The following is a 25,825-nucleotide window of genomic DNA, read 5'->3' on the forward strand; positions in this document are numbered from 1 at the left end:
AAATCACTTGTCTGTAAATCTCTACAACCTTTCTTTTTTCTTATACAGATCTGTTATTTGACCTTTTTGCACCCATTGAGATCTTATCTCTTATCAACATACTTTCTGAAATAATTGCTAATAGCACAAGTACCTTTCTGCTGCCTGCTTTATCATTCTGAGGTGAACTGGACTTGAACTGAAATTCGATGAAGTCAAATACATTCATGTAACCTAATGGTTCCTTACCTTTTCTCATCCTGATTTTACCCTGTGACCTTTTATACTAACTGTTACGTATCTTGCTTTGTGAAATTTAAAAGGAAAAGCATTTCAGTTTTCTTATTTCTTACTGGTAATATTCTCTGTAGGTTTTAGACAAATTCTGAAATTTATTTCTTCTCTGTGTTTTGAACATTTTGGGGGATTTATTAATATAAATCAAAGGCTAATGTAAGTATTTGTATTCTCTCTATACACTTATTATTCAGAAGTTAGTTTTCAATCTTCCTCCCCCCTCCCAATTTCATCAAAAAGATAGAAGTTGTTTTTCCAGATGCTTTTGGCAGCTGTCCATGGACTTCTAATATAACCTGCTGTGACTAGAAAATATTGTATAATTATATTCACAATGTACTGAATTAGAGCATTAAAAGGTTTCTGAATGCAGATTAAACTTTTTTAAATCAATAATTGTATTCACCACATTTTCAGATAAGACAACTGAAACAAAGGTTAAAAGCTGCCAGAGTACTTAGGAGTTCTTGGAAAAGGAATGTTAAAAACCCCCACAATTTTACATTTCTGTAAAATGAACTCAACACTGACATCTGTAACATAGGGAAAACGAGAAAAAATATTTTTTCAAAGTGACTGTTTCTCAGATTATCTTCTTTAGCTAAAGGGTACAAAGTTATCTGTGTTATCTGAAGTTATCTATGCAAAAGGTGTTAGCATTTCATATAAAATTGCTTTATCTGTGCAATATGCGTTAACATTTCAGATAATCAGGCTTTATCTGAGAAAGTTTTAATGATAAAATGTACAAAATATTAAAAGACACACAGGATTAATCTATAAAAAGGCTAACACTGGGTACTACTGAGTAGTAAAATAGGAGTAAAAAACTATAGCCTGATGACCAGAAAATGATAATTTTAAACTCTTCTGGTACTTTGCAGATCAGTGAACTGCATTTGCAGATTTCCAAACAACTGTCATTGAATATTATGATAGCGTAAGATGATGATGGCTCAGCCCAGCTTGGAGGATTTTTATATTATCCATTTAGGAAATTACTTGCCTCCTTGCCCTTGACAGTAGAAAAAGGGCCAGGAAAACTGCAGAAGCAGGATAAAAGCAGATTTGGGCTCTAGCTTCTGGAAGTGTCTCTTCTGATTAAGGTTCTCAATGAGATTCATCATTGACTTGTAACACAGAAGGTGCAATTCAATTCACAGATGAAGACATCTACCTGAAATTCCTGCCCTGCTGACACTTAAATTCTGTGTGTCCTTATCTGTGATTTGAATCACTCCCAGATTGCCTGCCTTCCAAACACACCACTTACAAAGGTTATATTGGTAACCTTGGGAGTAAGGTTTTACGGTAACTGAACAAGTTTAGTATCATGGGGAAATCTGAAGTGTCCTCAGAGGTTCGTATGATTTTGTACCTGGAAAGGAATCTAACCTAGATGCAGATGGATGTATAAATTCAGAGGCAAGACTTGCAGCATGGGTGGAATTTTTGTCTGGGCTTGAAAGCTTTTCCTTTGGCAGCATGGCAAGCCAACTAGAATCACTCTACCACAGAGAAAATAGATGTGCTAAATTAGCATCTGGCTTCCTATACAAGTTCCACAGAGAAAAGAAATCAAACCCAACCAATCAACCAACCAACCAAGCAAAGACCCAGAAAAGACCAACTAGAGACAGAATATTAGCAAATTTCCCTTTCTTTCTTACAAACCAGGTGAGTGTCAGAAGAATCCCATCATCCCTTCCCATAACAGAAAACTACTTTCTCCATTCCAGAAGAAAAATGGTTAGGAACTTTTCACTAAAACCTGTCAGCTTTAAGGTGGTAGGTAGTCCAGGTGCTTTCATAATACACATGAGAGAAGAGCAACAAAACAGCTTCTCCAAACAAAACATCTGTCCAGAACATCACAAAGGGAAACTCATGTTTGGGACTAATGTTGGGCTAACTTATTTTAAAGGCAATGAAGTCTTTAATTTTTATTTGGAAAAAATGCTCACTCCGTATTACTTTGATCTATAACTGATGATAGTGATTCAGTGAGTGATAACTATTCCCAGTGACTAATTAATTTCAGATTTATGGAATGCTTTTCTTCACAGGAAGAAACCTAGCTCAAATTTTAAAATATTCAGCTAATCATTAATTCAGTGCCATCTGTTCATAATTCAGCTGCAACTGCAATATTTATCACCCTAGGAATAACCTAAGGAAGAAGAAGGTATTTTCAAAGATATATTTATGTCTTATAGAAATTATAAAAATCCATATTAATTTAAATGTCTTGTACATGCCTGAGACATTATTTCAAGACAGCTCTGCCCATCTACAAATAGCACAATTAAAAATCTCTAGTATTGGCATAAAGTGGAATTTGAAACTCCATACTCTTCTGAATGAAGGCAAAATAATTAAAAGGCAAATAAACATAATTATCTTGATAAATAACCACAACAAACCAGCTATGTTCCAGTTATGGATATTAACTGGTATTTTCCAATATGTTATTTGACTTTCAGTGTTATACATTGAAGCTGGTTTGGGAACTGCATATTTTTATAGGACTCAGGCAAATCAGTGCAATAAATAGAAAGTAAACTTCAACATCAGTGCTTTTAAAACCACATAGTAATTCTAACATAACAGTGAGATGCAATTTCTCTAATCTAAAGACATGTGAGAGGAAATTCTAGAAAATACTGCATTCAGCTCTGGAGCCCCCAACATAAGAAGGGCATGGACCTGTTGGAATGAGTCCAGAGGAGGGCCATGAGCATGATCAGAGGGCTGGAGCCGCTCTCCTGTGAAGACAGGCTGAGAACCGGGGTTTTTCAGCCTGGAGAAGAGAAGGCTCCAGGGAGACCTTCTAGTGGCCTTCCAGTACCTCAAGTTGGTCTACAGAAAAGCTGGAAAGCAACTTTTTTTACAAGGGCATGTAGTGATATGACAAGGGGTAATGGTTTTAAACTAAAAGAGGGTAGATTTAGATTAGATATTAGGAAGAAATTCTTTACTGCGAGGCTGGTGAGGCACTGGAACAGGTTGCCTAGAGAAGCTGTGGATGCCCCATCCCTGGCAGCATTCAAGGCCAGGCTGGATGGGGCTTTGTGCAGCCTGGTCAAGTGGAAGGTGACCCTGCCCAAGGCAGGGGGGTTGGAACTAGATGATCCTTGAGGTCCCTTCCAATCCAAACCATTCTATGATTCTATGAAAACAGAAGAGGTTTTATTTCTTTTTTGATACTAATCTAATAGATACTACCTAATAGATAGAACTAGTGATCCAGGAAGTTCATTACCTTGTGTAGAGAAATCATTTTTATGGACAAACAGATAAATGTTTCCAAGCTTGACTATCCACTTGCAAAAATCTTCCACATATAGAAACAGACTAATTTCCCATAGCTGGCTTAGTAAGATAACAGAAAGAACTCAGACTTGTTAAAGTTAACTTAGCTGAATAAATAATCTAAGTCTACAATCAAATTACTTCCCACCGATAATTTTGATAGATCTCTTTGCTGTCGCTTTAATATCTTCAGCAGCAGCATGCTGTTGAGTTTCTTCTTCCAAGTGTTCTCTATAGCTCTGAAGGAAAACATCAGAAAGACCTCACTGCTCTTTCTCGGTCTCTCTTCCCCTCCCCCCACACCCTCACCCCCCATGTTTTGTATTTAATTAAGTTTAAAAATGGGTTCTTACTTATTTGTCCTTATTTTGTCTTTCACCTAAGCCACACCTAAGCTCAATATTAATGAGCTGTCTGAACATTAGGGAAAAAAAAGGGGGTAAAAATAAAATCTTAATGTCCTGTCAGGGACTTGCTAAAGGTCCAGATGCTGTAGGTAATTTAATAATGCTTAGCACCCAGCAGCAGCCTTGTGAATGTCACAATGCACCTGTTTTTGCAGTTAAATGAAGTACTAGCCGTTGATAAAGCTATAGACAAAGAATTAGAAGCATCTTTTAAAGATATACTCTATCCCCCAAAACCTGCTTAAATACCTCCAAAAAATATCCATTTCTTTGAGTTTTGGGATCTCTCTCCTACAAAAGGGAATAGCTTCCCTGCTCTGAACATTTGGGTAACAGTAATGCTGACTGTATTGGCCGACAACATGTGAGTAACAACACCAGGACAGATGGCAAGGGATTAACGTTTAAACACTAAGACTTCTGTACCACCATGCACACCACTAATGACCTCTTCCCACTCAGACCCTACTTATAGAATGAAATCAAACCACTGCTTGTAGTTGCATGTCCTCTGGTATGGTACGGGGAAGAAAAAAAAAATTAATATTGAGGATAAAATATTTGAGAATTGAAACAGAATATCCTTTTCCCTAGTTTTCAGTGCCAGTTTTCTAGAAACAGTTAAAGTAAAATGAGGTAATAAAAAGCTTGTAAAGCAGAAAAGTAGTGGAGAACTGCCGTGTCACTGGCAGAACAGCCATTGATAATTGAAATTTCCTTCAGTGTATGTCCAGTCCTACTACAGATGCTCTAGAGTCAGAGTTGGCATTGAGATGAAACACCCAGGCACCGAGCTGAGGCTCATACCTAGCGTATTAGACACCTGTCTGCACAGGGTCACTGATGCACTTTTGCTTCCCCTCCGTAATCACAGCCTGGAAAACACTGATTTAGTGTTCCCTTTCATCCTTTTCCCATCATCTCTAAAGTGGCAGTGGGTACAGAACATTAATTATTGCCCTCTTAAGAAGCCTGTGACTGCTGTTTTCCTGAAGGTTATCCTGTGGGAAGCCAGAATGTGGCCAGTCCTCTGTGTGCCCACCATTCCTGCCAGCACCAGCTGTTCAGCAGAAGTGAAGCCTTGAAGCCTGGCTTCCATCAGGCTGCCTGAGCAAGACCTGCTACTTGTCTCTCTTCCTCCTCTCCATGGATTTAATCTGTACCCCTTCAAAAGAATTGTGGAATATCTCAAGTTGGAAGGGACCCGTAAGGATCATCAAGTCTGACTCCCTGCTCCTTGCAGGACTACCTAAAACTGAACCATGTGTGTGAGAGCATCATCCAAATGCTCCTTGAAGTCTTACAGGCTTGGTGCTGTGACCACTTCCATGCGGAACCATGTTCCAGTGACTGACCACTCTCTCGGTGAAGAACCTTTTCCTAAAGTCCAGTTTGAACTTCCTCTGACACAGCTTGATACCTTTTCCACATGGAAAAGAAAAAATATCTAATTTCATAACAGCAGCTCAACAAAAAATATTTAGAGTGAATAAATTGAGCAGCTGTAGAAGAAAAAAGAAAGCACACTACCCAGTAGCTGCGTATGCCTTAAAGAATTCTAAAGTCCAAAGTTAAGAATGCATAGTGTGACTTTGAAAAGCCATCTTTTCCTCCATGTGCTTGTCCTTTTGAAACCAGCTCTTGATTATGGAAAGAAAAACACATTGAAAACCAGGTACTGGACCTCAGAATTCCTTCCAAACCTAGATGACGAGTAAACTTAGAGAGAAAATAACCTGCATGTATTTTGTTCATGCTACAAATGTTATAGAGAGAAGTATCAGGCTAGTTATAAAAGTACAAAATATATTTTTTTTTTTTTGTCCATCAACTGCAAACAGCAGAGGGTGCTCTCCACATTAGATCAATACAACTTCAGACCAACTTCAGGTATTAACTGTTAAGGGCTGTACTTTGTATCCGAGGTAGAAATAGTCCTCCTGAGCTCAGACCCAGGGAAAGAAAAAGAAAAGAAGAAAAGATGGATCAAGACTCAAATGATGAAAACTTTCAGAGTCTGAAGAAGGCAAAAGGAAGAAAAAAATATACTGGATGCAGAAATAAGAGGAAGAAGTTTGAAAACCCTGGCTCTGGAAGTACTGATGTAGTGTTTAGTAATTCAACAAAAGATTCAAAGAAGATTATGTATAACGATTTAGTGAGGAGGATAACACTTAAAGCAAGAAATCTTATACCCACATCATGGATTCTCTTTGCTACGCACAATGAATCAAAATGCACGAGTACTCTCACTCCTGAAATAACCATGCAGAAATTGCAAAGAATTGCACAGAAACTGTACAGTCCTACTACTGCTTGTGTTTATTCATGGGGGAAATTTTACTTCTTGACATTTCAACTGACACGATACACTCTTGTATTTCAGCAAAGAGGTTTCAGGTTAAATAATTGCCATACCTACCAGAAAGAAATACTACTTGGTCCTAAAGAAATGACAGAGAAATAGCCTACTACTCGTTATTTTTATAGTATGGTGTTCATATGGCAATTCATAAGGGAGATGTAAGATATATTTTATACCATAGGGTATTTCAAATATTAAACAGTACAGTAGTGTTATGTCTGCACATAACATATAATAAAAGTATCATAAAGATATGAAAGGTATTGTTTAAAAATTGAAAATTTACCTAAATGATTAAAACCAATCTGAAGTACTTGATAAAGTCTCTCTCTCTTATATACCCAAGCACAAAGTAGATTGCAAACGGTTAATGATACCAAGTATATTTAATAGTTTTATGAGTTGATTATGTAATGGATATATGAAGAAGTATTATTTTTCAATCCAGTTAATACAAGGGTTAGTCACAAGAGCCTGAATGTCAAATGTACCTATGCAGATTAACACAGAGAATGATGCAATTAATTTACAAATGAAGGAAAAGTAAAAACTGGAAAAGTTATTTGCAACTGTTTTTTTACTAGTCCCTTAACTGTTACTGCCTCTTGATGCTGAATCAAAACAAACAAGTCAAGAAGCTTTCTATTATTGGAAGATGACTTAAACAGAGAATTGCAGTAGAAATATGGATGAATTCCAAATAAATTAACATGTTAATTTTTAAAAGGTTACTTTGGCAGACCTATCAAAGTGCTGGCAAAGAGGCTGAAGTTTTGACCACTTTTCAGAGCTTCATATTTTCTCAATATCACACTTTAAGACAATTAACTAATGGGAGAAGATTCTCATTGTAGTCTAGCCAAAGTCATTAAGAGGATATCGGAATATATTTTATGTGATCTTCTATTCTAAAACCTGTTATAGCACAGATGGTTTGTAAAAAGACTTTTCCAGGGACTAGACAGACAGAAAGAGACGCAACATCACATTGCACTATAAATTATGAGAAGGGATGAGACTCTGATTCCAGCTGGACATTTCAACTGTTATGATCAACATGGCTTGCTTTCTGACTGCCTGTTGGCTCGTCTCACGCACTTTGCCAGGAGGAGATGTAAAGCCATATGGCCTCTCAGGCACTTGTCTGTGGTACCTTCTGCAGTGATTCCTGAAGTTGAAAGAGATCTTTTAATCTGCAGTTAAGTACAAGGTAGCTAACCTGTACTAAAAAAAGGGCAAGTTTTCTCACATTTACTTCTGCTCAAAAGATCTGATACTGGATTTGTACCTCAGACTAGCAAATGAGCTGTATTTTCACCCTCTGATAAATTGTTTATATTCCTATGATACTTAGAAAGAGTGTTTAGTTGGCTATAAAACTTTGTTTAGAAACATTATACTGCAAAAATTTTATACTCACAATGTATAATATTTTGCTGTGTAAGTTACCTAAATATTCTCTGAATCAACAAGTAACTGACTTAAAACAAGGAAAAAATTTGGAAACGGTAATTTTCAACAGAAAGTTACATTTAAGGTGCAAAACCATAATTTAGCACAGAAATTACAGATTCTGTGTTCATATTTCTAATTAGAAAAAGAAGAGGAATTGAATTAAGTTAAATAAGTTAAAAATCTTTGTTACAATGAGAAAAGACTGACCAATGACAAAATGCTAGGAAATCAGATTTTAAGCTGTTCCATATTCAGTCTGAAGTTCTATATGAAAAATTCCTGTTTGTACATCACCACAAAAGCTGGACTACTAATTCATCTATGTATACTAGGAGTGAATTGCTTGCATTTCTGATTTCCACACATTAAAGTGGTGGTTTTAAGCACCCCAAAAAATTTCTTCAGTCTGTATTTTGGTTAAGGAATACAAATTCAGGGAATACTGAGAAATGGATAACTCATTCATCTGACTTTGGTTTTGCAACATGGCTTCCTAACAATGTTCATAATCCTACCACACCACAGTGGTTACAAGAGCAATTGCTTTAGTATGAAAATAAAGTTTAGCAGAACATTTAATATTTTTTAGATTTTTGAAATTTCACTGTAGTTTGGGACTACAGGGAGGCAAACCTCCCTGTAAGGGAAAGGAGAAAGGCTTTATTTCACATGTTGCTGGCAAGTAAATTCTGATCCATAGTTGCCCAGTTGAATGCTAGAATCGGCTAATGAGGGGCTAAAAGACAACATCATCCCTTCTCTCCCCAGTACCCTGCTATCAACAATACAAGAACAACCATACAGATACCAGAGGAGTTGAGCCCTTTTATTCCCTTTCCCTATGGCGAGGAAAGGGTATATGTGTACAACTGCTCTGAAACTACCCTCTTCCTGCCCTGCAACACCCAGGAGAAAAGACCTTAGATTTGAGGCTACTATATATGTAAACAAGTTTAAAAAATATGGAACCACTTCTCATCCATTGTTACTTAAGCATGTTATTACTTCCATTGCCTTAATGGATACTTAGTTCAAGTTCATAATAATCTTGAATAAGTAAATATCTGCCAATAGACATCAAAGATTTAGAGTAACATTTGCATACATTATTACAAGTTCTATCACATGTAATTCTAAAAACAAGAATGCTTCCAATGTTATCTCTTGCTTCAGATCTCCTTTGATGTCTAGATGTTGCAAAGTGAACATCACAGGCAACATTTAGGTAACTAATCACTTTGATCACCTCTGAAGTGGAAGGGTAACAGGATTATTACCTGGTAAGGTATTGGTAGATATAGCACAGACAATAGGCATATGTGGTATAGGAATAACGAAAGGCAATATTTCCACTCCCACAAGGTTACATACCCATAGTATCTATATGTCCAATAGTTTCTGCACAGTATCTCATGTACTTTTGTGGAACACACCAAGCAAGCAAACACATTTTAAAGAAAAATAATCTCAAACACATAACACATGTGGTAAATGGACGGGAAGTGTCAAGTTTGACAAGTTATTTGAATAGCTACATCTTTTAGTACTGTTATCAGTCTCTACCAGAGCTGTAATTGAAAATTATATATCTGCCTGATATTTTCAAAAAGTAATTGCAGAAATATAACTTTCAATGGTATTCACTTAATTGTCTTTAATTTGCATGGTTCTGGAGATCTCTGAAGCTGTGACTTGTACAGCTCTGGACCTCTATGAAAGATGATTCTGTCTTAAAGGGCCCAAAGCTTAGCAAAAATCAAGTGCACATTTTTACACATTTTATACATCTCCAGGGATCTTTATGAATGGAAAAGGGTGAAGCAATAGCAGAAATACCTGTTAGAAACAATTATTTCAGCAAGAGGGGAAAAATCACTACCAAACAACAACAACAAAAAAACCCCACACAACCCACACGAAAAAATGAGAAAGTTGCTAATAATCTAATCTGAAGATGAAATTAGGGTAAGTAGACGTGTGGGCTTCAGATGTCTCTTTTCAGCCATATTTAATTTTGATCCCTTTAGCACTTGTTAGCCTAATGTCCTCCACTCAAAACCAGACAGAGGTATATATGATCTGTGCAGACAGCAAGGAGACAACAGACTTCTGGCTTGAGGTGATCAGCTATTGTGCATTTCTAAGACTGGCACAAAAAACTGTAGATTTTTTTCTATACAGCTTTAAGCTATGCAAACATTGACTAAACAGAGAGAAAAGTTTTTGTCAGGGTAATTCAGTAGAATGCATAATGTAAAGGGTGTTGCTAAGTAAGAGTTGGAAGGTGAGAGACACTATTACTTTTCCTTGTCCAGCTTAGATACAAACATCAATGGATGTTCATCTTTACATCTTTATTCTGTAGATATACTTCATGTCTGTCCAAAACCTGAAGACTGTGGAGTCCTTTTGGAGATCCATACACAAACCTGGCAGTTTCCTGGCCACATGTCATGAATAGACTACAGCAAAAATGAACATTTTCTAGCTCGGTTGGTATAAGTTCCAACAGAAAACATTGCTACACCTGCGACTTTCTCTCCATACAGTTTTCAGTGTCAGTATAAATACATTGTACTGTAAAAATGGATGCACCCTTGGCATTGTAAGACCTGGCGCCATGACTTGACTTTATACCATTTAAACAAGTAACTAGTGAATCATCCAGCACTTTTAAGTATCTTTATTTTATTTTAACATCCCTTTTCTTCACTCCTCCTAGATTAGGATGTGTTCCAAGATGTCTTAATGCACTTTACAGAAATATTTTGCATTCCATAGTGTACTCACAGAATTCTTGTTATGAAGAGTTTCACTGGAGATTTTCCATCTGCCTGGGTGATGATATAAGCTTCTTCCTCCCAGCCCCACTGCCACTTCTTTACATTAATTTATCTTCCAGTTACAGTCACAATTAGATGCTCTTAAGGTTGTTTTATTCTTGTACATCACAATTCCAAATACCACAGAAAGAATTTTTAGTTGTCCTAAAATTTGACACGACCAGCACTTTGAACATCAAAGATGAGGGACCAGCCTATTTATTACCTTGTAACATCACTTATGCCCTCTGAAATACAGATAAAGTGTCAATGATATCATGTGTATAGGAAGTGCATTATCATCCACCTGAACGCATGGGCACCCTTCCTTCTTTTCAGAAAGCTTCTGCCATGCATATACAATTGTACTATTTTTTTGTAATTATGATTATTCAACTTTTTAAAGAAGCTAACAGAGAAGAATATTTCAAAGTTGTTAACTAGATATTTTTTTCCCCAAGGCATACTAATTGACTTTTTTGTAGTTTAGAATTATTTATCCTCACTGCTCAGTCCACTGTTTATTTTCATCCCTTGGACTGAGTAACCACACAAAGAGCTGCTTCAGCATGCAACATCGTGAAGGGACAAAAAGCATTTCTGAAGGAGGCAGGGACTTTCCAGAGCATATTTACAGCTAATAAGAAATAATATTTTCTGACATGGACAAACTGGTACAGGAAATTACCCTCCCTTTCTCTCAGCAGGTGTTTCCATGCTATTACTTAAGCCAAAAAAACCCCAAAAAAAACCCAACCAAAAAACTCTGTACTCTCCCTTACACAGCAAACATTTTGAGAAGGGAAGGGAATTACATATTTTAAATTTTAGGTGCCTGTTAATTACTTTGATTTCCAATAGTAGAATATTCCACCTTTTACTGATTGTACTGATAGTTATAAGTGCCTGGACTAAGAAATATTAAATAATAAATAAGAAAATAATGAATATTTTAAAATGCATTCAATACTGTATGAGGCATTTATAAAAAATAAAGCAGATTTTTATATTAATATAAGAGAGATTAAAGGTCATATAGCCATTATGAAAAAGAACAGGAAGATAAAGAATAAGAAATAATGTAAATACAACATTGTAGTTAGCAAACTTCCACTCTCCAGACACCCTACAGCAGCTGCACAGGAAGAAGCTTACAGGTGTTCACTGTAATGATGGTAACATAAAAACACATGTTTTCTTCAGGCCTTTATGTTTTTAGAATATTAACCTATATCATAATGCCTTTAAGTAGGTTAGTCTCAATATAGTCACATGCATTTTCAGGGCCGGATTCACTTAGCAGGAATGATGTCAGCAATCAAAATATCATATCTGTTTCAACCAATGTGAATGTTTGCCACGGACAGCTCACGTTTCAGCTATTACCATATGAAGTGGAAGGTTTTAATAATAGAGCTTCTAGATGAAACAGAACTGCGTTCCACAAATGCACTGGGCAAGTACAATAAGGCTAGAACAGGTGTTAGCTTAATTTTCCTCATCTGTATCTGCTAGCAAGCCTGGTTACCTTTGCACACTCATTTGATGTGGTCATTCAGGGAAATCGGTGCAGATGGCGTGTCACTCTATATGCACTTGCCAAATATTTTTTGCAACTTGAAGCTACTGTCTCTAGCCAGTATGAAAGCTCAGTGTAAATTACAAATGAGGTTTAATTTAAAACTCTTTGTGAGCACAACCTCGGCACACGAGGAAAAAGAGTATATAAAACACAGCTTAATCCAGAAGTGAAAAAAACCGAAACAACGTGGAGTCTAAGGCATGTCTTCTCAAATTTATATACTCATTAGTATCTTACACATATATGTTTCCATATTTTTCATCCCATTCCCAGTCAATATATATTGTTTTCTAACAGATCTAGAACATTATTTTGTACTGATTTGTTTGCCAACATTCTTAAAAAGCAATTAATATATTCAATACTATTCTAATACTGAAAATATTAAAAATATTACTTCATATTTACTAACACAGTAAGTATGATTTGCACCAGGAGTGCAGTATAGCATGGTAAACTTAATATAAGCACGGAAAAATAGATGAAAAGTAGAACAGGTAAGTAGAGGATTTTTTTATTCCCATTTCATTTAGAACTTTTATCTGCTATATTTTATACTTTGCAAAACATCAGACAATTTTAATGAATGACTGGCAGTATGATCATTTTCCATTATAATTTTGTAGTGACCAGGAAAGTATTTGGATTTTTGTTTTGTTCCAATTTTTTTTCACATTCTGTTATTCAAGTTGTTTTGAACGTATGCTGATACAAATACATCTCAAGAATAATGGGGACAAACCAATTTCTACTGAAGTAATGAAAGACTGACAGAACTTGTAAGAAAAAAAGAGTTATTTTCCCCACTGAAATTGTTGTTGAAACTTGTTTTGCTGAGGTTCGGTGTGTTTTTTTTTTTAATTTATTACAGCTCTCTCAAAAATATTAATTTTTCATTAATCTGTTTTAACTATTCTGAGACATTTCTACTTTCTCTGCCTTCAGCTAATGCTGAATTATGTTCTTATCCATTGTATGCATTAGTTTTTGTTGGAGTATTGTGATGTTTTTTTTCTGAATATTCAGCAACACTTTAGTGTTTATGTTAAGTAATGAAACCTATTCATAAAGCTAAACTGATATACATAACAATCAATAAATAACACTTACCTACTGTCAGTTGTCCAGTTAACTGTCCCATGTGATTTCTTGCGTTCACTGTTACATTTCTGTCAGACTGTAAGACCAGCGGGCTATCCTGGGAAACGTGTAAAACAATAAATGAGAGAACAAAAAATTGAGGTAAAATTAAGTTAGAACTAAATATAACATGCATGCTGAAAGGGGAGTTGTATCTAATATAGCAGTTGTCTTAATAATTTCATAAATATATTTTACAAGTCAAGTTTTTGTATAAAAGAATAACAAGAATACTTACGATTAAAACCTTTGTGCTTAAAATCCCTGCTTTAGAAAACAGAGTTTAACTTCATTTATATAAACTGGGTTTTAGTTCCTGAGGACAGTAAAAACTTACAAATTCAGAAAGCCTTAATGCAAACCTGTTTTATCAGCCTTTTTCCACATATTGCTAACACATACCTTCTTAACTACCTAACCAATGCTATACTACATTATTCTATTAATCTACAAACCCTGTAGTATTCTGATTGCATTTCCTAAAAAACCTTAGAAACAGAGGCATGCATACCTTTGAAGGTAAAAGGTATAATTATTCTCAGAAAGCAAAGAAAAAGAGTACTGGAAGGTGAGGTCATATAACAGACAACCCTGACCCACCACCAAGGACACCTGACACATACTTATTGGTGATCAAGCTCATTTAGCAAGATGACAAATACTGTGTGATGTTAATTATGGTCTTAAGATTTTCTGAGTCAGTTTGCAGCATGGCATTGCTCTCAGCATCCTGGTAAGTTAAGGCTTTTGAGGAATGTATACATACAGAATATCTCATGTCTGAAGCCAGCTTAAGGAACCTCACAAACGAAGACAGAATTGAACTTTGCTTCTTGAAGAATGAGGAGCCATATCCACTCCTCCAGGGGAAGGACAGATGATTGAGAAAGGATGAAAGCTTCAGCAGAGAGCCATGAGAAACTCAGCCAAAAAAAAAAAAAAAAAAAAAAAAATCTTACTGATCATGCTTTTATTGGGGTAGGGGGTTAACGTGAGAGAGAAGGGAAAATTAGGATGCTGGCGGCTGCTGCAGAGAGGCACTTTCCTTCCTGGAATCACCTGATAGCATGCTGTTCTTCCCCTGAAGCTTGCAGTGAGACCATGGGTACATTAATGCTTCTGGCAGTTTGCTAGCAGGTATCTATGCTTAGATAAGTTTATCCAACACTGGTAAGACACCTTACAGAAACAGCTCGGGAAGCGCCTTAGGTAGGAATAACTAAGGAAAGCTATTATTATTATATAATAATTTTATTCTTATATTCTTCCTTGGGTTTTATTCTTATATTCTTCCTTGGGCATTCATTATTGGTCAATCCTGAATTAAGCATATAGTTTATATAGACTTTATTGTATGTGTATGTGTGTGTCAATATATTAGTTCTTCCTGTTCTTGAAACTGTTTTAAGAAGAGGAAGAAAGGAGTTAAGGAGCCATATATGAAAATTTATTTTTACCTGAATGAAGTGTTAAATTTGCACTATACCTTGCAATCTTTTCCTTTGAATCCAGGAGTTTCCTCTGAAAAAACCCCCACTCTTCTCAGTTGTTTTTGCTGTGATTATTATCTGTAAATGATGCTCAGTTCCCTAGGAAGTCTGAAATTGTTCTAAACTAATTTCTAAGAGTTCAGGTGTGTTTCATCTCTCACTGGACCATGCAATGACCTCTCTAACATCATGCCAATTATCTCTGCATCATGGAATCCTGCAGATGAAAGTCACTATTTGGCTTGTCCATCAGCTTTCTAGATAAAAAGCTGTAATTATCAGTGAGACATTGTGTTCAATGTGACTGGTGTAAGTTAAACATGTGATGCAATCAAGGGAGCTTCTGGCAACAAAAGCAGCTGCTAAGGACCTTTTTCTCAACACTTGATTTGATTTCCACTTCCCTTATGGTCCTTTGAAGATCATTAGTCCAGGCAACTGCTGCTCTGGGAAAGGAGGTTGTCCTGATAGACAGCTGCATGGCCAAAGTGTGTATTTAAGGAGCTCTTTTCACTTTTGCTTAGACAATATTTGGAGAAAAGTCTTCTCAATTAGAATAAACTCACTCTTAGCAAGGAAGGATACTGCCATACCTAATTTTTGCTGCATATCCAAAGGTTTGGCAAGTTATACTTCCTAACACTGTTCATAGCTTGATCTGAAATTTCTTTCCTTTCATCTTAGGAAAATATTTAATGAGATTCACAGGCTAACATCTGCCTCTCAGGTTTCTTGTGCTCAGGCTCTAATTGTGAATTAAGACCTTCAGTACCAAATTCTCAAGTAGAGGATAATGAAAGATTAGGTGAACCAAGACTTGTTTCTTCTCTCTTCCTTGTCTTATTCAAAAGAAGAATGAAGTTAAGAACTTAAATCTATATTCCTTACTTCCTGAATGTCAAATATAGAGCTGCAAGCTTAAATTCGGGACCAAAGAAAGGTCAGTGGCAAAACTCCGATCAAACTAAGCAGTCCAGCATTTTATCTACACTGTTTACCTGCACCTCTGTTGTCCACAGAAAGTGCCTAAAGACAGAGGTTCAAGGTACTGAAAGGTAGTCTACTCAGAGGAGCTAACAACTCTGAGAACACTGAAATCGGTGGAATTATAGATCTGTAAGATGAGTATCAAGTGAGATGAGTGTTATTCATATGATTAACAAATCTATCTACATCATAAAAAGTTGGTAATTTTCTGTCTGGATCACCAGATCTACTTTTTTTGATGTGAAATTCAGCTTGCAATTTAATAAACTTGATACTTCTATCTCCCTTCTGACATCTGAATGTAAAATGTTTTGTGGATTATGTCATCTCACTGTTTTCCTGGAAATTGGAAATTAAAAGAAAAATCTTTTGATGAATCAAGGAGAAGGGGCTGGGGGGGAAAGGATGATTAAGCTCTCTGAATACCGTGGAAGTATTTGGAAGTATAAAAGATTTGTTCTGAAGTCAGGCAAGCAGAGGAACAGTCATAGTTACTATCTTGATATAATTTTCTAGGCTAATGTCACCTGACAGCTGATAAAATATAGAAAAAAGCAGACTGGTATATTAGTAAATAATTTTTGTATATTTACTTAATGAAAAAGGCTTTAAGTTATTATACCTGACAAATGTCCACACATAAAAAGGGGACAAAGATCTATTACTTTTGTTGCTGACATTATACAGCTGTATATCAGATTTTCCATTTAGAGGTGAAGACAAAGAACATTTTCCCTTAGCACTATTTTTCCCTTACACATAATAAAATAATGCAGTGCTATAAAATAAGTTCCATGTATTTCTGTGGCTCAATGTTATGAATACCAGGAATAGGTATGCTCCATATTTATTATATAATTACTTACAAGCAGTGTAAAAGTTATCATTAGCAACTCTAAGGAACATCCTTTAAGTTGTTCTTCATCACCTGATGTTATTTCTTGACACTGAGTTAATTTGAGTGCTTGAGAAAAAGAAATTAAAGGCAGATCTCTCTTGCTCATCCCAAACTTTCTACCCCTGGAAAAGGCCATGCCATACTTGCAGCCCCTGCTCCCTCAGTGCAGAAGCTGTTCTTGCCGCCTGAATTTGCAGTACTTGACAGTACTTGAACAGGGAGTTTCCTGAGATACAGGAAACTTGGACCACTTCTGGATTACCAGTATCGTTTGGTCTTGGAGGAAAGTAGTGCCTAAAACCCAGTACTACAGTCTGAAATCTATATTGTGAAATATTCCTCCATAAAAAGCACATACAAAACAATTCTAAGTGGAGAGCTGACCTTTTTGCTCCACCTTTCTCTCAGGGAAATTCAGACCTTGCTCCCCTGTTTCTTGATTTTGCATAGAATATGTGCAGTCATGGCTTCTTTCCCACTCCTTATAATTCTAAGCTGAACTGCAAGAATGTGTGATGAATTAAGCATAGCAGTTAACATGCTATATAAATTTGCTCTGAGATTACTTGTATTTGTTAAGTATCACAGGAATACTTTCACACGTAACGCAAAGTCAGTGAAAAACCTTTAAGTGGAACAAGTCATACTGTTCATGTGATTATTTTGTAAGTATTTTTCATGGGCAGCCAGTTCCTTAGTGGGAAGCTGCTTGCTTTCAGCTATACTGGTCCATTTAGAGGACAATGAAAAGCTTGCTTTGCAAACGCATTAAAAAAAAACCAACAACAACAACAAAAAAAACACACCCAAAAGAACAAAGAAGTTCAAATAATGAGATTAAGTGTGATTCATTTTTTCTGGAAATTATTTCTGAACTCATCTTAATAGGGAACACTTTTCAGCTGTGAAAAATAAAATGCTGAATTTCATGTCTTGCAAAGGTCTTTTTTTTTAAGTTAAAACTTTTAAAAGAATACATCTGTGGCAAAAGATTTTATTTGGGGAACACAACTTTCTCTGGTTTTCCCCCATACTTAATGAATCACATGTATAAGAGTAAGAACTTTTCACTTCAAATACAATTTCTCCTGATTTAAATTCTGTACTGACGTATAATTCTTTATATCAGATGCATGACACTGACATAGAAATCACTTTGATGTTACTAATTCATTAATAATTTCTTTAAAAAAACATATAATTGCTATGAATGATAGTAGGCTATACATATACCTTCTCATTCACAGAACACTTGAACTTTCTATTTCTGCATTGCCATGTAAATGTGGTCTTCAGAAATTATTTTTGATGCCAAATCAAAAACTATACTGTAGATAACGAAAAGCAACATAGTAAGAACATTCTTAAAGTTACACAGAGCTTTTAATAACAGCAATAAGCTCTAACAAGTAAAATATGGTACAGGAATTCTCTCAGGGCCATGAGGGCACCACCAACCTTTGCCGGCCCTGACCAGCTTTCCCAGGGCCTTCCCCACCTCTGGGGTGGGGCCATTTCAGTCCAGCTCCATTTGAAACCCCCCTGGCAGGGTTGTCCTGCTTGGCTCCCCCCATCCCTTAGGAAGCAGTCAGCCCTCGCTGCTCCCTGACAGACATGAGGACCTCAAGAACTAGCTGATGCTCGTGATACTTACTGTATAAGATAACTCCTGTTATAAGTCCCAAAATGTTACAACCTCAAGATTTCCATAGTGTATTAAAGGCAAACCAGATGAACATGATGTTACTATAGTCACTTCTTATTTGAAACAGGTTTTCAGCTGGGATTCATAAAGGGAAAAAAAACCCAAATAAATTTAGGAGATATTTTCAAAAAGCTTTCTTGAATCTGAATCCAGTTATAAATACAATGGAAATTTGGGGGGCAAAAAAAGTGTCTGTGGTTTGGGGTTTTTTGTTTTGTCTTGGGTTTGTTGTGTTCTTTGGGGTTTTTTTTTTGGTTTTTTTTTTTTTTAAAGTAAGGATCACAGTGCAGTGCTAATAAGTATCAACTTTTATTTTTAGAATTAGGTGAGCAAATTACTGTAAGTATATGAAAGACTGATAGATTGCGTTATAAAGTTATTTCGTTAAAAAATATTCTGCATGAGCAATCATAGAAAAACTTATTTTTTACAGATGGTTCAATTAATTTTAACATATTTTGGACAAATTTAATGCTTTTGTACAACATTCAAACAGGCAATCCCAGCTAATTAGCTCAGTTTTGAAAATTATTTCCAAAATGCACTCTTTAAATTAGAAACAGTTAAAGTGGAGCAATTTAACTCCAGTTAGCTCAATACAACATTAGTTTAGGTAAAATGGTAAACTGTATAATATAATATAATCCCAGACTTATGGTCATAACACAGTTAATTATGATAACATTACCCACTTTGACACTTCTTAGTAATAATAGCAATATATATACCATATATATTATACCATACGTATAATATATATACTTAGCGTGCAAGTACTAGCTTTCTTATGATTTGATTCCTGTGCTTGGGCAAGCACACCACATCAGGTTTCTGGACCTCCACACAGTGTCATATAGATGCAAAAAGTAACGCAATAATTAGGCAGCATTCTAGATCTGCCAGCTCTTTCTGTTGAGAGTTTCTGAGAGGATGTAAGGTTATATACTACTGTATTATTCTAGCCTATCGCCAGCATGGGCAGCTAATATAGTTATGGCAGAACATTTCCTTACTGGGCTTCATGAACTAGTGACTTGGAATGACCATTTTATTTCTAAGGTACTTATGCATTAAAAAAATACATAAAATAATTTTTAAAATTATCTGTATTTGACTTCAGTTTGCTGAGAAACTCATCATGGCATTCCTCGTTTCCAACCACACAGTGGTTGTGCATTGCAAGGCTTTAAGAAAGGCAGGGAACATTTCCCCACTGCTGCATAGCACCAGTTTACTGCTTTAGAGGCGCGTATCATGAGTGACAATGAACAAGCTGATCAGCTGTGTCTGGTCAATGACCCAGACAGAAGCACCAACACTGCATGAGTTATTTGACCACACCATGATAGAGACAGAAAATATTCAGCCCTTTAGTTATTCCAGCAGCTCAAAGGAGTCAGAGCAACTGAGTAGTTTTGTACTAATACTACTACTACATGGACAACTGCAGCTCAGGCAAATGAGGGATAACAAGCATGAAGACTGCCTTGGAGGAATTAAGTGCAAAAAGTTTGGAAGGAAAATATGAAGGACACAGTGTCAGTCAAGATGCATACAAAGCAGAGCAAAGAAGCTGTAATGAGATGGAGAGAGCATTCCTTAGCTGTTAACCCATCGTTCAGAACCAGATCATCAGCATGTTTCTTAGCAACCTTCCTTGCAAATGGAGAGGTAATAATGGAGGTGGAAGAAAAAGCTCCAGGGACTAAAAAACCCACACACCCGTAAAGCTAGGAGTCTCCGAGCCAAATTCAATATCTTTAACTTTATTATTAGCACTAAACAAACATGAAGAACTGGAATAAGGATAGATTTGGAAAAGAGCAAGCTACAAAATACCTGCAGTTGCTGAGCTCCTGAGTACTTAAAGAGATTGAAGTCTCTGTTAAAACTGTTGGAAGCTTCTAGGCTTGGGACTGTTAAAATACAATTTAATGAAATATTCTTCATCAGAATATTTCCAAGAATATTTTCAATATTCTTATTTGCCAATATTTACCAATATTCAGTATTTCCAAGAATATTCTCAAGAACATTCCCAAGAATCTTCTCAAGGTGTTAGGACAGTAAGGTCCCCAAGATCAGGGTCCTTCAAATAGGGAGAAGTGAATAATTTATTGTCTAAATTATTCCTGGACAATTCCAAGATGTGAAGAGTTAATACAAGTATTGATCCAATTAAATTAGATACTTCACTTATTTTCTATATTCCTGGATTCCAAAAATAAAATTTAACATTAGATTTCAGTGTTCTTTGTTCTGCCCAATCGTCCATTCTAACCTAAGAGTCACAATTTAATCCCTAATAATTACACTCAGAAACAGCAAACTGATTGGAAAATCACAATAAACATCTTTGGACTTTTGCTTTAAGAAAACATCCCAAATACCTTAAAAGTTTGACCAAAGGTTACTAAACATTTTATTTTTTTTTCACAGCAATTTTACACATTAGGGAGGTTTGGAAAAATATTCCATAAACTATCAGGTCAATGCATTTCATTCATCCATGGTAAGACTTATCATCAAACTCAAGAGAAAAAAAAAAGAATTAATCAATGTTTTTATATAACACACTGGTAAAATGAGTAGCAGATTTGACCTTATGTCAAAAAAGATTTAGTAAAAATGCCCCAAATATTGATGTAGATCCACATTTGTGAGATACAAACTCTGTTCTTCCAAATCAAGGAGCAAATTGTAGCTCACTTAGTTGACTCACCAAAGAAATGAAAAACTGTGGAAGATCGGTAAGCAAAGCAGAAGTAAATAGCTTGGGGGAAAAAAATGACCCTAGTTGATACTGAAAGAAATATCATACTTGAGGTATTGACAAGGTTCCAGAAACACACTTTTAGACAATTCTTGATCATTAAAGGATGTTATCTCAGTCAGTTCCCAGCCTCTGCTCTGTTTCCATGTAAGTCGCTTTATATGCTAAAGGCAATCACAGATATCATCCAGCTTCATACACAGCAAATCTGAACCCAAACATAGTCATACCTACCAGAGTAATATCAGTATAGCCAACGAGAACTATACACAGCACTCTGGAGAGCCACATGAACTGGTAAAGTTGCCCAGTGATCATGGCTATAACCTTCAGATAGAAACAACCTCTTTGTTTTGCTTCCTCATATAATGTGTCATGAATTTTTTATTATGGCAGAATTTGGTTATGCATAGAAAAACTTAGTGATAAAACAGATATTTAAAGAGCAGACAAAAGATGCTACCTTTGTGGAATTACTTTAAACAAACAAATTTTCAAATGGACTTTAGATATAAACATCACAACTGAAAGTAAAATAACACTACAAATGTGCTTGGTGGAAGCTTGTTAAATGCCTGAAATGCACTCCTTAGTCATTAAGCTTGTGACACAGAAAGTAAAATTGTATATTACTGGGATGCAAAGCCCCCAGAAAAATTTAATTAGGACAAATGTAGAAAACCAATGCAAGCCTTAAAACTGAACCCAAAACATTAAGGGTAGAATCACTGTACTTCGCTCCTTTCAAACCACCATTTTTTGCAGTGTGGGATTATCAGTTATTGAATGGGTTTTTGCCATTACAGTCAAACTCAACAGTAATCTAGCAGACCATTATGCTATTTTAAATTTTGGAAAGTAGTCTTTCCGTTCCTGTTTGTGTGCAGGTGTCAACCGTGATATACCATTACAGTGAAACAAGGCTGTGTTTCTCATGCCTTTTTAACCTAAAGTGCTAGAACTTGAAATATAACAGCAATTAAGTTCAGGAAGTTGTTGAAAATGTTACAGGGTAAAGTTATACAAATCAAAGTATAGTCACACATTTTAAAATAATTTCCCACCACTACCTATTGAGGGACCACTTATCTACAGGATTTGAATTACACTTATTTTGGACTCACTCTCTGACAGAAAAAAAAAAACCAAAACAAAACAACATGCTATAGTTAGTGATCTGATAACCTGGATATATGTAAATATCTTATAAGATTCCTAGTTCCTGAAATGTCTATGACAGAGAAAAGCATGTCAACCCCTGTTCACTTGATGCATCTCAAGAAATATATATGTTTTACATATTGATAAATGAAGAAATGATAAAATGTAAAAATACCCAAAATAAAATTATTCTGTTGTCTTTACCTAATCTTATGGAAAATCTGACATAAAATTTCTGAAAAACGTGAACTCTTCAGTATATCAATAGGTTCTGGATTTCAATTTTATGGCACCTTGCAAGCATCCCACACAGAACTACATGGAAATAATATTTCCATTGCCATTTTTTATTTCACTATGATATCTAGGACAGATCTTTTCAAATTCTAAAGGTGAAGGATAAACAAGTTCTAAAGGAAGTTTAAGGTAGAAAATAAATTTTCAGAAATACATAAATTGTAGCAGAAACCTGGAATACATAGTATAGTTCAGACAAAACAGCCAAGAAAGACTTGCTATTAATAAAACTATCCAAAAGTATTCAGCGCATATTAAAGTGTTAAAGAAAAATACAAGACGCAACATTAAGGCAAGCAGAGTCATTAATTTTAAATATGTTTAGTTAGTTTATTTTAGGTGAATATTAAACTCATTATTTAACAAGAAAGTTTAAGTGGTGGCAACTTATATGATTACATGATGCCACTGGTAGTATCAGCAACTTCAACAGCAAAAATCAGAAACTGTTATCTGTACTTTTTGTTCCTTCACGTATCTATCTTAGTTTCTACAACACTCATATTTCCTGATAAGCCTTTCTTCAAGAAGAATTATTCACTGCTGGATACCAATTACCTTGGCAAAACTTTCTGCATTGCTAGTTCTTTCTACTGTTCCTATATGAAATAACAGGAAGCACACCTATCTCAAATGAACTCTGAAACACCCTACAGGAAATAAATGGATATTATTATTGTTACTTTACTGAACCTTCTCCTGCGTGTACACATTGCTTATTATATTAGTTGTTAGATGCTTTCAAGTTTCATTATTGTGCTTGCTTGATGCAAACACTATCAATTCCATGTATGTTTAGCATGAGGTACAATGAGGCTTTGATCAAGGCATCAAAAAGAATGAGAATAAGACTGGCAATTACAGGAATTACAGATAATCCAATTATCTTTAGTGATGCCTATAATGAAAAATATACTTTAAATTTTCAGAAAACACCCTGATCATGATAGCACAGGGCTCAGGACTTCAACATTTATGGCAAAGGTCTCAGCATGTATTTTATCAGCTGCTAACCACAGGAATTCAGCCCAAAAATGTCTTTGCAGCATTTATTTCATGAAAGTAACATCTGTGGTATTATTGAGAAAACTCATTTTTGGCTGTCTAGCTAGAAGAGTCAGATAACTTTTTACATACTCTGGCCTTAAGATAGGAGAAGTTAATTTTTAACCCTTCTGTTTTAATTATAGATCCATGACGTATACCTTTCCATACCCCCCACAGTCAGTCCCCATCTTTTTTTCAGTACCAACAGTACTCGGGTTCAAAAAGTATCTTATCTTCTCATAAGAAAGGATAAGTGTCATTATTACTTATCCTTTTCTCTTCTTGGTCATTAAGCTTCCCTTGCTGATACTGCACCTGTAAATCTCTTCTACTTCTTCCTTTCCCTACTAAACACCATTCCTGATTCTATGATTAGGGCTGCTCTGAATTTCCAAGGGGAAACAACATCTGCTGGCAACTTTTCTTCCCACCCAAAGTAGGAAAGTGTGGTTATCTTGTATTGACAGACAACAATAAAATCCTCTATTAACAAAGACCGTTCACATAAAAAGGAATTAAAACAGCTCATACCTACCCAGTCAATACAGTCTCCTCAATTTTTGAATAGGTATGCAAACAACTAATAAGACAGAATAGTCTTTGCTTTCCAGGCAGAACCCTTCAAGAATTTCATGTGATTGTTTTTTTTTTGTTGTTGGTTTTTTTTTAATGAAGTATGTATATTTTATCACTGTAAGTTATGAAGAATCAATAAAAAAATCCTATATTAACTTGAACACAAGAAGTAGAATATTTAAAGATTAAAAAAACCCAAACATCACATACGAGGCATTCACCTTTAATTCTGACATGTTAACAGCCAGAAAGTGTCCTTGAAAAGATTTTGCTGCTGTGTACCTTCTTTAACCTTGCAAAACCTTTAATAAGAAACTTCACCACTAGTATGACACAAACTTGGCCAATAGCTGAGCTCAGAATTTGTTTCCTGCCTCCTCTGCTCATGTTCCATCATCTCTGGAAAGGAGATATTCATCCCTGACTTTGTTGTAGGACATGACTTGGTAGGTCAATAAATTACCTTTCTGGTAGAAAATTTGGTTTGGGACTTGCCAATCACAGACTAAAACAAATGACCAGCCCTGTTTTGAAGGTCAAAATTGAAGAAATCAAATTCTGTAGAGAGGATTGTCGTTCAGGGAAAGAGACAGCACATGCCCCTTCAGGGAAGCATGTTATTTTCCAGTGGGAACAGCACTGGCATCAACTTAGCACTTGTAGATAATTGCCACCTTTTAATAACACAGATCTTTTCCAAAGGATACAATTAATGATTTTTCTTTCTTTTTTTCTACTCTCTAGATATTCAGAATTTATTTCTTTTTCAGTAGCTGGCTAATTTTTCCATACCAAACACTTTTCCACTGCAGATATTAAAATATTGAAGAAAATTTGCCTCCACTGACAGAGACTACAACAAATACAGTTCCGTGACTTTGCAGTTTTTCACAGATGACATTTAAATTAAAACAGCATGAGAAATGCCATGGACCTGGATCACTTGTGCAACCTGCAGAATTAATCAGCAAAGTTCTAAAGACTGAATTTCTTTTAAATTCAAGATCATAGAGCAATATGGGAAATTAAAAATGGTTATATTTCAGTAGCCACGGTGTTAAACCACCAAAAAGATCTCATTCAGGCTAGCTTTAGCATTTGAGTACTTCTCCTACTTCTGGATAGGGAAAACAATGCACAAGGCATACCAAGAAATTAAGAATTCTTTCTGTATTTTTTTCTTCATTACTAGCATTATAGTGGTTTTAATATTTTATGTTGTGTTTCTGGCAACTAGTCAAGCACTCCTAAATGTAAAGGGGCGATCAAACAGTTGCCAGTCATTCTGTATTAGCATATTACAGTAATTGTCGGTAAAAACCATTAAACTTGTTTCCATTATAATCTTATTGTTATTAGTCTATAACCCTATTAAAATCTTTATAAAGTATATCCAGTGCACTTTAGTTATTTTCAGTGAAACTTTAGACTCTAATTCCCACCCACCCTCAACCCCCTGGTCAATCCTAAAGGGCAGTGAAAAGTTCTGGGTTGTGAATTGAGCTCTGACTTTTGAGAAAGCTAATTAACAA

At 35.6% G+C, this 25,825-nt stretch overlaps 1 protein-coding gene across 2 annotated transcripts in view; it reads right to left on the minus strand.

Annotated features, from left to right (window-relative positions):
* Positions 1 to 25,825, minus strand: part of SGCZ (sarcoglycan zeta) — a 222,106-nt gene that overhangs the window by 63,363 nt on the left and 132,918 nt on the right. For both annotated transcript variants that reach the window (XM_040582384.1, XM_040582383.1), the window contains exon 3: positions 13,330 to 13,417. In XM_040582384.1, the coding sequence (XP_040438318.1) occupies positions 13,330 to 13,417 (88 nt within the window). The remainder of the gene's footprint in view (positions 1 to 13,329; positions 13,418 to 25,825) is intronic.

Source organism: Falco naumanni, chromosome 1, assembly GCF_017639655.2.
Source record: "Falco naumanni isolate bFalNau1 chromosome 1, bFalNau1.pat, whole genome shotgun sequence".
In the NCBI taxonomy this organism is placed as follows: domain Eukaryota; kingdom Metazoa; phylum Chordata; class Aves; order Falconiformes; family Falconidae; genus Falco; species Falco naumanni.